Raw genomic sequence first — 14,523 nt, 5'->3', positions numbered from 1 at the left:
TGGCCAAACTTCAATTAATCTTAGCAGAAAGGTGAGAACTTTTCTGCGCATCCAACTGGAATTTCGCCCTAAGATGGACGCTTCGCTAGGAGGGAGGGAAAAACGAAACTCAGTATCTGACATTTGTGTGACGCTCTGAACGAGAGGCGTGTTGCTCTCCGCGGGTCTGTCGCAGTCTCTGGGGAACCAGGGTGCTGCTGTGGGCCCGTGCCGGGGGACGCCCAGGGTGTTCGCTGCCACTAGACAGCAGAAGGAGGAACTCCCGCTTCTCAACGTGAGGACAATTTTGACTTGAACATGTGTTTTGTGTGAGTAAGGATTTGGTTTTTACAGTCTGTCAGTCACGTGTTTTATGATCTTTTATCGTAACGGCTGACTGACAGGTGAGAGAAGGAATGGTCATACTTCTCAAAAGCTTACACAAGCATTAAACAGTTGTTAATCGCGTTCTCTGAATGACAAACTGATAATGTGTAAATAGTTGGAATGAGGAGTTCCTTGTAGCCGTACAACACCTTTTATGAAGTTTCTTATTAAGCTGGGCATAATAAATCACTTAACAGGATTACAAGTCAGTAATGCAGTGTGTGGCGGGGGGGAAGAATTTTCTTTTCATGTACTGAAGTGTCTTGAAAGTAAGGTGTGCTGGAAGAGCCGTGGAGGATGCAACACCCACGTCTTAGATGCCGTCACTTGATGTTGCGGTGAGGGAGCTGAGGAGCGGCTCCAGCCGCCGCTGCCGCCCGCTCCTGTGTGAGACCACGGCGCGGCGTGGTTGGGGTCTGCTCGTTTTCTGTGTTGGGTTGTAGGTGGTGGGGGGCTGGGGGTTCATCAGGCCGTGTGCGTTGCCGCAGCAGCTGCTTTCCCAGCAGAGAGGAAAGGAAACTAGTGGGCCAGCTAGAAATGTCCCAGAGGCCAGATCGAGTCAGCATATCCTGCCAGCACAGGTAATCATTTAGGTTTACTAGTACAAGATGGTCTTGGCAGGGTTAAAAGTCTGTGTTTTGCAGGAGAGTTAAGGGGACTGTGGGTTGAGAGTTTGTGTTAAATCTCTAATGGTGGCAGGAGTTTGGGGGTGGTTGTTTTAAAAAGAAATAAAAACATAAGTTGTAAAGCCACAAGAGGGTTAAACAGTTGAACAATATCAACCGTTTCACTCTTACATGATAATTAATATGGTGTTTTTAATTAGTGACTCAATTTCTTCTGCTAGCTCGGACTTTTCTGTTACTGTCGATGTTGTTTGGCCATTCTGAACATGGCCACGCTTTGTTCAACAGTCAGTGGCACCTGTGAGGCCCAGAAACTTCCAGCAAGAACAGGGTGGGAATGAGCAGCTAATGAGAAAGGCTCCAAAGAACAGAGAACTTCTTCCACTGGCAGAAAATCCCTTTAAAGGAGTTTCTTCCCTTTCCGGCCATGTGTCAGAAACCTCTGATAGAACGGGACTGAAAAATAGATGATAGATTTTAAGAAGCTGTAGTCCCCCCTCCCCCCATCAATAACCACTTGCATTTACAGGGTGAAATGAATGAAGTTAATTACATCTACTCAAAATCTTGGTTGTATGAATTACTTAGATCTTTTAAAATGGAGAAATAATTGTTTGCAGGGTTCACAGGCTTTTTCTTCAGGCTTGGTTGGTTACTTTGGTTTATTGTCCCCATGATGCATGCTGCTATCTGAAACACTCTGGGGTGCACCTTTTAGAGTAATACAAGATGTCCAATTCAGATTAAGGGCCACTGCAACGTTCAAAGCAAAAATACTGAAATAATTACAAAAATAGTATTAAAGACCAATTTCTAACAAAGATGAAAAGGAGCATGGATTCAAGGAGTGCAAATGTAAAGCAAAATAAAAGGGGAAGGTGCTTAGAGGGTATAAATACATCATGTAATTAGCAAAGAAAATGTCGAATATGCTGCTTGTCTGACAGTGTTTTACTTGTTCGCTTTGGTGTCATAATTTTCAACATGCAACTTTAACGGAAGTGTGTTTACATGTTAGGATGGAAGAAAAGAAGGGCCAAAGAATAATCTATGCAATCAAAACTTTTATAAGTGGTGCATTACAGTGTATAGTATTCAAGATGAGGACTTAAGAGAATGTTTGGAAAGACCAAACATACATGATTGTGAGGCTTTAACTGATAATTTTGTTTTAAAGTTACCCAACATGTAAGGCTGACATTAAAGGTAAGCCTAAATTTAGGGCTGGGAGAAAACTTTGGCATCCAATTCAGTTTTCACTGAAGTGTGTGTTGTTTTTCTTAGGAAACTTTTCTGCAGATTTAAATTAAAACCTTTTCATGGTTTGTGTTTTTTTGTTTTGTGTGGTTTTTTGTTTTGTTTTTAATTAAAAATCAAATAGAAGTTTTTGATTTGGAAACGCTCCTCTGTGTCCTCTGGTGATTTAAACTTAAATTTCTGTATAATGCTCATTTACTGCTGTGCCCTGGGCTTGCACCTGGTCTATGCCTCCTGTGGCACCTCGTGAGCAGGACCTTCCAGGCTGTCTCTGTCCTTGTCTCTCCTGAAAGGCAGAACATGCTGTGTTTTGTGAAATGTAATTCAAAAAGACCCTGATGGTGCGTACATTAGTAGAGTTTTCCTGAAACATTGCAGCAGTGTTTCCAAATGGAAAACTTCAGATTTTCCAGTTGAAAGATTTGTGTTTCAATTTTCCATCAATAAAATTCTAATTCTCGTTGCGTACAAGTTCTCTTTATGCACAAAAGCAATGCTAACAGAGATTCATTGCCCAGGAGAAAAGGCGAAGGCATCACATATGCGATCCTAATACAAATAATTACTCCCACAACATACACAGTATGGTAATATGGGGTTAAGCAAGGCATGAAGGCTCACATGGTGGCCCAGCAAACATGAACAGCAACAGGATTTTGAACAGCTGTATTGTCCGGACTTTTAGTTAGGGCGCTCTGAACATGCACACTTGAAAAACCAGTTAAACAGCAACGTGTGCTGGCTGAGCACAGAGTCAAGCAAATAAGTGTGGGTGGACTTGGAAATCCTTTAAGGAAACAAATATTCTCAGCTGATGATACTTCTTCAGGGCATCAGGGATGTGAGGTGTCCTTCAGAGTCACAGGACTGCGGGTTGCATTCCTTTCCTTAATGACTGAGCCATACCGAAGGAAGTTGTACTTCCATTTCAGAAAACCTGTAGCATTAATTTCAGGGTTTTTTTTTTCCCTGGGTTGTCTTGGACTAGGTTGATTGAGAGATGAGCTCTATTTGGTTTGGTTTGTGCAGGAATTGCGTACCCGTGAGTGAGGTTCCCTAAGAGCTGTTGCAATAAAAGCAAAGTGATGTCTTGTCTTGTAAAATTACATTTTGGTAAAATACATGATCTAATCCACCCCCCCCCCCCCCCCCCAATCCACACAGAGTCAAAATATTGAATGTGAGTACTGGTTGATTGTACTGATTAGAGGAGGCAGTAACATAGAGGGAGCGCATTTCTGAGAATTGGCAGTTTTAGAAAGAATCAAAATCTTTTTATTTGTTTGTTGGGCGAGGTATCATAGGGACTTGTTCTTTTTCAATCTGTGTTTTGGGTAGTTACTAGTTTCACCTAAACATTAGAGATGCTCTGTGCTTGTCATCGTTTAATTGTTTTTATTATGTTCTGCTGAGAACACGGAAGCCCTTTCTTTTCTGTTTGTTGCTGTGAAATTGTTTGAAGTTTTACAACTTCACAGATATAGACTGTATCAGCGGTTTTTAATTGTGCATATTTATGATTTTAGTGTTTTACAAGATTCTGGAGGTTAAGCCCCTCAGCTGTCACTGTTCTCTGCTGCTGATGGAAACACTCTAGCAGCAGCAAGTAAACTGCTGGCAAAAGGAATTGCAGCACTAAGATAAAGTTGTTTCTAATCTAAGTGCTTCTCAGTCGAGAATCGCAGTATGAGGAAAAAACATATTCAAGGAATCAGTCAATTGTAGCTTTTTTCTAATGTACTGTATTTACAACCTCTGACAACTTGAGCTGAGCGCAGCGAAAACCTGGCCTAATTGCAAGGACTGCTAAAAAATACTTGCACTTTCTTCCCCTGAGTAAATGGTTATTTCTTCAGGATGAAATGCCTATCTGCATTATGAAAGAAAACAATAACAGTGCTGTGTCTGCACTTATTAAGTGGTTGGAAAAGAATGTACAAGTCCATATTTTTTGTTGAATGTACCTAGATTTCAGATCACACACTGGAGCATATTCCCTGATCCTTCTAATTCTAAAGGAAATATTATACATTTTCATGATACTTTCATTACCACTTTTCACTTCCAAGAATGTCTGTAAGATTTTGGGTACAGTCCTGTGCAATAGCATGCCAAGAGTAAGCCTTTGTAATTCTGGAGTGCAAGTGTAGAAAATAACACAGGATTTCATAATGTATCAGTATTCATATCAGCACCTAAATGTTTATGATTTGAAAGAGATAGCATTACTTCTGTGACACTATATATATTTAGGGAAATATATATATTTAATCAACTTTTTTTTTTTCCCCCCAACATCGCTGACTTAACTTGTAAAATACTGTTGTTTTTTCATCACAGGTCTGAGGGTAACGGTGTTACTAACATCATCTCTCATGGTATTGGGAGCTGGCCTGAGATGTGTTCCAGTTTCAGACCTAGAAATTAGGAAGAAGTAAGTGAATTAGTTATTTTTAATATACATATTTTATACTTTCTGTTAACATAATTTTTGCTGCTACTGCAAAGAAATGTTCATACATATTTTCTGTATGAATTTGATATGCCAAATGTTTGTTGTGCGGACATGGGCTTACGTGCTTCTTTGCTTCTTAAATTGATTTTTCTAGTCTTTCTACATAGTATCTGATGATCAGAAAGCCCTTTACTAACTTGAGTTAATTAAGCCTCACCCCATTCTGCATAACTACTATTAATCTGTTTTGCAAACAAGGAAGCAGAGATTTAGAGAGGTTCAGAAACTAGCCCAAGATCACACAGGGAACCATGCCACAAAACCCCAAAATATGTAGTTTGTATGTAAATATTAAATAATTAGTTCATGTTTCTCATAGTGGATGATGGGATTGTGCAGTGAGCCTGATGAATTTACGCAAAATGGCCTTTTTCATGCAGTATCTTCCAGTCTGCATTCTGAAGTAGTCTTGTACTTTCTCTGTGGTCGAAATGAATGCCTTCTGTACACATGCAATTTAAGAGTTTGTGATAGAGACAGATTCCTTCCTAAAAATCACACAATCCAAATAATTAAATCATCTCGTCGATGTATCCTGAACTTGTGAATCCTCGTTAAGTACAGGAGTAGCACTTGTTTTGTACAGCCAGGGAATATGGATCACTTGTTCACTTAACTTTCTTTTGCCTCTCATGCTGAAGGAGGAAGGTGTACAGGCATCACTAGATTTTTCTGCTTCTTTAAAAACAGTAGTAGCACTAGCTCTTCACTAGTTATGCTTGCATAATATGTAAGCACTAAGAAAAGAACTTATTCACAGAAGGGTTTTATGTGAACACTGCTCCCACCCCCAACCCCCACTCCTGCCCCTTGAATTCTAGTCAGCTTCCAGGCAGTCCTTGTATTATTTCAGCAAATTCCTTTTTTCCCTTAGTATTGCTTACCCTGAAAATCTGCTTGGAAACCTTTAAGTTGAGAAAGAAAATGTTTGGTGTGAAGTAGAAAGCAGATGACTGGGTACCATGGGTAAAACAAAGGAAGAGGTTCAGAGGGCTGAGAATGTAGTAACTGTGTTGATTGTAAAACTGGCCCTGATCAGGAGTAAGTACCTAGTATGTAATGAATGGCTTATTAAACTAAGTGCAGTGTGGCAAGTAGAGGGGGGGATGCGATTTCAGTTCTTAGGTGCTTAGTGAGGGTATAAGGAAACCCAAGGTGCTCCTCATGTTAGCTGCCCAGCGTTGCCTATTTCAATGTAGTGTTCAAGGACTCTGTGAGCAGGGGAGGCTGAACTAACCATATTGTGCTACCATTCACAGTGACCCTTAAGGTGAAAATGTACTGTTAAGGTGGTCAGGAAGAGCTGTCCTCATTGTGCCCTTGTTTTACCTTTTCTCAAGATGCTAAGGGGTGCTCAACATCCAGTTCATCCATTCTGACCAATCTTGGATTAAATATATATATATCTTTTAAATGGGCTAGGTGGCTTAAATGCAATGAAATGTGGTGTCTTATTTAGCTTTTCATTTATGATTTATGCCAGAAGACTTGTGCTGCCCTAGACTTTACCAAAGCAAAGATGAAGACTGTAAGAACCCGAGAAGAAATTCCCAAATGAGATTTAGATGTGAGGTATCATTTGGGGAGTGGGAAGGAGAGTTTCCACATGTTGTGATCACCTTTAAACAAGGTTTTCCAGTATAACTGCAGTGAGGAGACCTAGGAGAACAATGAAATAAATGCCTGAGGAGAAACATTCAAAGAACAGCTTCTTTAACTGGGGAAAGAAAGGCTGTGGACTGTATAGAGTCTGACGAGATGCCTAAAATATGATGAAACATTTTATTGAAAACTATATAGGCAAAAAAAAGAGAGCATGACCAGAATCCTGATGGAAAAGGTTACAGATTTCATTTATTCATGCTATGAAAATATGCATCATCTTCAGCTGAAATTGATAAATTTGCTTACTTAGCCTACTCCAAAAAAAGAGACATTTTCAAGAATTGCAGCTCTACCTGAGGAAGTAGTTTGATCTTTTACACAGTTTGATTAAAAATCTACAGAGAATTAATTATAACTGTGTGAAGCAAAAGGATGGTTTTCAGTGAAGGTTTCTTGAGACATCGTAAAGAATTGTACAGACTTACGATATTATACCAGGTAACCTGCACTGTTTTGAGGGCTAAGACTGAAGGCCGATTTTCATCAATTACTGGAAGCATAATACCAAATAAAATAGTGTTTTTGAGATAAGCATTACTGCTTAATGCATTAGCAACAACCGGTGGAACACTAAACTATGCACTTTGAATATGTATATGCGTTCATATGACAGCTTGAACATTACAGAGCCAGTCAGATGAACAAGATCACACACAAGCTAATACTGGAGTATTTCAGAAGTCTGTGTAACTGGAATTTCTTTAAATGTTTTTGCATGTGTTTTTGTAATGTGTTCTGTCAGTCCCTGGATAATCTGCAGTAATATGCTGAAGGATTTCCACGGGACATTTATGTCAGAGTTAAGGTACATAAAATTACAAGAATGTTCATGAGGTTTGTCAGGTTTAGGGTTTTTTTTTTCCTACTTTGTAGTTCTCTCTGCTCCCTAAGCTCTTGTAATTTAACATTAAGGAGAGCTACTAAAGCCCATTGCCTATCAGAGCAATCACAGACGTGAGGAAATCACTGTTAAGACTGACTATTAATCCTGACTGCTTTATGCTCCTTATCTCACACAGACCTGTAATATCCAAGTGCATTCTTAAGCTCCTTTCTAGTCTGTAATTATTCTTTTGGCTCTAGCGTGTAACAGTAGCCTGTCTTCAGTTCTCCGAGTCATGTTTTAAACACAAATGTTAACCTCTGTTTTCAGTTCATTCGATGCCCATGTATATGCATGGCTTGTATGAGGGAGAATTCACGTTGCATATTTGAGTGTGTCTTTTGAAGCAGCTGTTCCTTATGGTCAATTTTCATTCTCTGCCAGTGTGTGACCTAAAACCGTACTGGGAATCCGTGCCAGAACTGCATAAATTCAGTGAAGGCTGAAGAGGGAGTGCATGACAAAAATGTGGAAGTATGGACTTCCTCAACTGTGGAAGTTGAGGAACCAACCTATACATGGACTAGTAAAGTCCCTCTCATGTACACATATGCTCTTACTTTCCTGCTTTCCTCCCCAGCCCAATAACCTGTGAGGTTACTGTGTGTATCATACAGACAAGGAGGTTAAAAAGAATTTTTCTTATGTACCACGTGCTTCTGGGTCTGTCAAATGTGCCAGTTATGTGACAGTAAATTTGACTTTTAAAAATAAAACCCCCAAACCATTATTCCTTTCTAAATGTTATGAAAACCTCATTTGTCACACCTATTTTTTTTTAGTTCATAGTTTATGTGTATTATATAGAACATGAAAAAAAGACATTATCAAATTGTACCATTCCTGAACTTGTACCTTCTTCCCTTCCCTGCAAGAGCATCGCTAATGCTTTTTGCCTGCATTTTGTCCAGTCCTTTCCTTTTTGACTACTGCTTGGCACTGAGTGAATATTCTCATTGGACTCTTTTAGAATGTGACTATTTTATCCTGAACATTAACATTACTGGGAGGCCATTTTTTAATAGACAAAATCAGGATTGCTTTTTTCTCCCCACATAACACTTCATATTTATCTCATATTCTGTGTTTAGGAATAGGTTTACATACAGCTTAGGTCTTCCATATGATTGTAAAATAATAAATCTAGGCAAAAAGCTGTATGAGCTGAAACTTATAAGAAAGAAGGAAATAAATGATGAAATCGGCCCATAGCCATAAATCTGTGGCTTTTAAAACTGACCGTGTGATGTAAGACTTCTTAAAATGTTTTGAAAGACAGGATAATTAAAGACATGGAAGTAAAGGATGTAACATAATTTGTCATTTGTATTGAATCTATTAATTAAGCAATTTATTAGAACTTAGTATACTGTGGGCTGGTTGTGTTTGGCCTTCACTTTAGATTTCACAACAGAGAAGTAGTTACTGACGACCTTGAGTCATGGCAGTGAGAGGGCACTCCTTGGCAATAAGTACTATTAAAACATTTGTTGGGAAGCCAGCAAAACAATAACATGGAGAATTACAGTGGAAACAGGAGCGGTTATTTACAAAGTCATTTATGGGGGACACAGCAGTAATTGGTAGATCCTGTAAAGATTTTTTTCTTTAATAATACCATTTCTTAGGATTTTGAATTTTTTTGCCTACTCTTAGATATATTGATGTTAACTTTTTCCTTTATTATATTTGAAGATTTGCTCTTGCCACATCTTTGGTACGTTTTGTTTCTGTTAGCTAGTTGCAACCTAGTTTGCATTTTATTCCTGTTAGACTTACTGTTTAATAGTTACACGTTTTCCCTTTTTCATCCCTGAAAGCCTAAAGAATGGCATGGGATCATCTCATTATTTGTCTTTCCTGATCCTAAAACAACCATGAGCCACCATTCTCATGCATGAAATTACCTCAGGAAGAGGTAATTCCAGTAAAGATAAGACATAATTAGGATTCTCATAGTCCCTGGCAATACTGAACACACTTCTGTGCTCAAAAAACCACCCCAAACTGGAGCAGCTGTGGAGACGAGGGATTAAAATGTTCCAGGGAATGAAAAGAGCCTTTTAGGAGACGATGGTAGAAGAATCTGCATGTAAGAAATAAAGAGAGAGTGAGCATTTTGTGCACTGCCTAACTCACTGGGGAAGAGAAATGAAAAAAGTATTTAATCTAAAGTGTGGTTCTGGGAGTAAAAAGATGAATAAACATACCTGTTTGTGTGCTGTAGCTCAGTGAGCATAGGAGGAAGATGTTAAGATGGAGCACTTGCCTGGTGCTGATGGCACTTGCTGGTTTGTGATTTGGCTGCAGTGCTGGGGGAAGGCTGAGCTGGGTTAATCCATAGTATCAGAAAAAGAGGTAAGTGGGGAAAAAAAGGAAACAGGTCATTCACAGGTAGGTTCTCATGGGGAGTGTTTAACTTTTATACCCCAGTAACTTAACAGTTTAGCTTGTTTTTATTACCTCCACCAGCTTCATCTTGTACACAGGTTTTATTTTTTAACCTCTGTTCCGAAGCTGCTGTTTTAGATGAGAGGTCCTGTGAGTTGTTCCTAAGTGGTGGCAATTTTTTCCTGCTTTGCTTATTTGTTGATGGAGACTGCTTGACAGTTTTGTGATAAATACTCTTTCTTCTTGCTCCTGTGCTGGATTTTGGCCGTGGCACTGTGGGTGTCATCTGCCTCCCATAGCGACGGAGGTAGCTGCTGAATTAGCAATTTACAGACCCTGTGAAAGTTCTTTGAGTGGTAAGTCCAGTAGGTACATTAAAGGACACTCTGAAATCTCAGAAAGGGCTTAGTATTGCAGCAGTATTTAATGGGCAGCATTTCTACAAGGCCTCAGCTAGTATAAGCCTATGCTGGAAGGGAAGCCTATGGTGGAAGGGAAGAGAATTTATATTCTTTGTGGGATATTTAGCTCCATCTAATATAATGGCAGGTGTTATCCTCAACTGTAGAAAGCTTTTATTTTTTTTAATCATATTGAGCTCTTTGCCTTAGTCTTGTGACTCATACTCTGTTGGCTAATTTTTGTCCTTAAAGAAGAATTCATATTAATTGAATTTATATTGAAGTTGGTGCATTCTAATCAAAAACACGCTCTTGCTCTTTCACTGGCCTAAGAAAAATTGTTCAGGAATGCTTAAATAGGCCTTGCTTATCCCATTCCCTAATTTTCTGTATCTCCTGTACACTCCTACTCTTTTACTAAAAAATCCTACTGAGGACCTATTTTGTGCTAAGTAATCTCCATCAGCTTTCTCACATGGCAGCCCTGATAGCAGCCAGTCCTGGTGCCCTTCCCTGATAACTTGTTTCAGTATGTTTTGCCTCATTAGCCCATAATGTAATTGCCTACTTTGTGTGTACAGCAATGCTGTTTATCATGGATCTGTTCATATCTGATGAGCGTGTCTTCTGTTAGTGTTGCTGTAAAGGTGGCTTCTTTTAATAACGAGTTTTTGGAGTGGGTTAGCTTTAAAAAAAACCAAAAAAACCCCCAACTTCTAATAAAAAATTGCCAAAAAGAAGCTTTGATTTCATGTGCCCTCATCATTCAAACTTGGATAAAGCTTTAAGTGAAGAAACCTTCTTCTGAGCCGTGTGACAGCTGGGATGGCTGCATGATGATGTGGAGATGTGAGTGAATTTGTCACCGTACTGCCAGGGGTCTTGCTGTACGCCCACCTTGTCCCTTTTCTCCATCAGGATGTCTGACAGAGACATCAGGGTCTCAGCCTGAGATTGCTGCTTCCTCTCCTTGCAAATCCTTCTCTTTCTCTTGGCAGGCTCTCAGTAATAATAGTTTTGAAGTAACTCCATTTTTCCAATCCTTTTAAATTTAAAACCATAACTCCCCGTTTTTCAGACCATTGCAAATTTGTTTGCTGTTTTCTTTAAGAGTGGGAGAGGAGGCATGAGGCTGGGATGCCTGGGAGATGCTATGGTCCTTTCCAAGTCTGCTCCCATAATGATGTGACTGACTGTGCTGAGGCCATGGTTTGTACAGGGGGTGAAATGTGAGCCCAGTTCCTGATGAAAATGGTCAAAAGTACATTTTTAAGTTTTTCTCTTTTCTTTTTCACTTTATTGCTGGAGATAATGTACCACACAGTGACTCAGGCTTTCTGCTTGTAATAATTTTTCTTACTGATGGGGAAAAACAGCTTTAAATTATTCCACGTATCAATGGTCGCATGCATCAAAAACAAGCTAAAAAATGCTAATGGCCTCAATCCATGAATATCCAGAAGGCATAAAGCTTTTGTAGTATAAATATATCATTTAATGAAAATATTGAAAGGAAGTGCATTTCCATGAAATTCATCTTTCAGAATGTTATTTTTAATAGATGAATTCATTGCTTTACCCAGAGGTATTTTTCTTTCCAGTCCTTTTACAGATATAGAGCCTTACCGCACTCTTTTTGGGTTATGAACAGAACAGCATTTGCATTGGGTTCTCCCCATACTCCGTAGCAATGACTTGCTGTAAAGCATGAATTTGACCTCCCTAATTCTCTCTTTGCCTTGAAAAGTACCTGAAAAGGTTCCACTTAATAGAGGGTTCTTTTCTTGTATTTATTTTTGAGTCTAAAGGAAAAGCTCTATCCTTTTCTAGTAACTTGATTGTGAAAAATCAGAGGTGGTTCTTTACAGAACTGGTATCAGTTCCCTCCAGGGTATAATAAATTTCCTAATGTATAATGTGGTCCCTGTCTTTTCATATTGCTTTTCCTGGGCAAGCAACTTGCATCATACATCAATGTAGATGCTCTAGAATAGGAGTTATTTACTTGCTTTGTTGCCATGTAGTGAGGCTAAATTCAATAGCACTTGAAAAGTGCTCTGAAGTCCTCCAGTGGAAGGGTCTCTTTCATTTGCTTCCAGTAGTTCCCACAATGAGCTAATCACTATATAAACTTATTTGTCTTCCAAATTAGCAGGAGTTGAACAATCCACTTCTTTCAATGAGTGAAAATGTCAGGCATGTGAAAGAAAAATCAGACATCTATTTCTGTAAAACATTAACTTCTTTATCCGGAATCACTTTTTTCGTTAATTGTTGGGATCAGCGATTAATCTACTAAACTTTTCCAGACTAAGAGGCACACTACTGCGCTGTCTTCATGCAGCAGCAGACTAGAACTATCAGCAACTTCATTGCTCCTCACACTTTGCCAAACAGTGGCAAAACTGAATTAGTGGGGTTTTTTTCATTGCATTTGTATAGAAGTTTGAATAGTGACTCAGTGGTCAATTCTCATGGCAGCTAGTAGGAAAAGCATGGTAAGAGTTGAAGGAAGAAAACCTGCACCAAAATCACATCTTCACAAGGCTCTCGAGATGAGCTCTGCTCCCTCCTAGGACCCAGAGAAACCTAATTTCCCAGTTGGCTGGGGGCTGATCAGAGTCTGGTAGAGAAAATCCATGTTTAGAGAGTCAGAGCAATTCACTGGGGCCGATGGCCTCACTCTTCCCCTGTGTTGCCTGCCAAAGAAAAGATGAAAACGCTTTTTCCACTCTGTTAATCAGCGTTAAAATACTGATATGACTTTTCCAGTCCTAGCCTTCCCAAAACAAGTTCAATTAACATGTCTTAGAACTGAGCTTTGGAGACTGATTTTAGTGTTGTGGTTTAAATCCGTTGTATTAAAAGTAATTTTTGGAGTAAGTCATTTTCCCTCTACTGTTGCCTTTGTTTCCCCATCTGAGTACAGAAACGAATGAGATTTTCTGTCATTTAAAATTCTCCAAAATCCAGGCATGGGGCATACTGTGGTAGAAACACTAAATGTCTGGGTTTTTTATATAGCTTTTAAATAGCTTACCAAATCCAATACCTGATGGGACTGTGACCATGCATGAAAACCCATATAGGGAGAAAAAGATAAATAAAGCTGACGGTAAATGGAAGCTCTTTCCCATCTTAACTATATGGTATTATCATCAATCACTAAAACCTTTTTCCTGTATAATCTCACTTTTTTCATACCCAGTTTGCTCAGTGATACTGTAATTTCAGCATTTATGGCCTTACATGTTTTTTTTGTTGTTGTTGCCTATTAGGATATTGCAAGTGTGACAGCAGGGAGTGAATAAAGCAGGTATAACCAGGTTACTTCTTAATACTCATATAGAGTCTGCTCTCAGGGAAGTGATGAAAACCATATAATTTAAGTTATTTATAATGTGACTTGTCACCTCTTTTCCAAATTTTTGTCAATATAGTAGAGTAAGAGTTGTTCTTCTCTAATTTCTATTGCTCTATTTGAACTATCCCTTGTTCTATCTTTTTGCAATTCAGAGGCCAGTTTAGGAACAAATGTGATCTTTATTTTGTGCAAAGGTGTGTGTGTGTGTGTATATATATACATCTGTGTATTTTTTTTTTATATCGATAGATAGGTATATACTTAATGTAAATGTGCAAGTTATCCATTACTGTGATGCTCTGGCATGTGATATTTCACACTAGCATTTTAACCAGTCCTCAGATAATTTTCTTAAGGCTCGTGTTCAACTGCAAGTTACAAGTTTGGCAGAGCACACAAATTCATTAATGCAGAGGTCAGGTGTGCAAAAACTTTGAAATTTTGAAATGAGTACCTGACCTGGCTTCTGAAATGGTTAAAACCAAGATATTTGGGGTAGATGTTTACTTCCCCACTTTTGCTTTAAGCTAGACAGTCATCAATTATTTTGTAAGTCAGGGATGAATTTGTGGTGTTATTTTTTCCAATTTTCTCTTTCATGATTGTGATTAAAAAGCCTTTTACTCTTGTATTATTTTCTGTTATTTGAACTTGATAACTTTCTGCTTTTTGATACATGAAAATAGTTAAATTATGATTGAATAAATAATGCATCTGAAAACAGAACAGAGCTAGATGAATAACAGATGAAAATTACCCAGTTAGTGTAATAAGACTGAAAAATATTCTTCCATCTGGGTAGGGTCCTGAGCTAAAGTTATCTTTTTAGCCCTTTTCTCAAGGAAGAGAAATCTTGTGCAGAATGAAACTGAAATAGTGACAGGGGAAAATGCAGTTGCTCTTTGCACCTTTTCAGTAGCAGAAACAAGAAGAAAATTGGGGAGTAACAGGAACAAGTGTCTCTTGGTGTTGGAGCAATTTTTAGCACTGATGGTGTACAAGAGGAGACTCCTATGGGCTGTGAGACCAAAATCTAGCACGGTGATGATAAGATG

The 14,523-nt window shown here is 38.8% G+C and overlaps 1 protein-coding gene across 1 annotated transcript in view; it reads left to right on the top strand.

Moving 5' to 3' along the window:
• The window catches only part of SLC49A4 (solute carrier family 49 member 4), a 66,120-nt gene that overhangs the window by 15,913 nt on the left and 35,684 nt on the right, over window positions 1–14,523 (top strand). The window contains exon 2 of the mRNA XM_069780971.1: window positions 4,590–4,683. Coding sequence (XP_069637072.1) covers window positions 4,590–4,683 — 94 coding nt within the window. The remainder of the gene's footprint in view (window positions 1–4,589; window positions 4,684–14,523) is intronic.

Source organism: Haliaeetus albicilla, chromosome 4, assembly GCF_947461875.1.
Source record: "Haliaeetus albicilla chromosome 4, bHalAlb1.1, whole genome shotgun sequence".
In the NCBI taxonomy this organism is placed as follows: Eukaryota; Metazoa; Chordata; class Aves; order Accipitriformes; family Accipitridae; genus Haliaeetus; species Haliaeetus albicilla.
The sequence above is the reverse complement of the archived record's forward strand: the minus strand, read 5'-3'. Positions and strand labels throughout refer to the sequence as shown.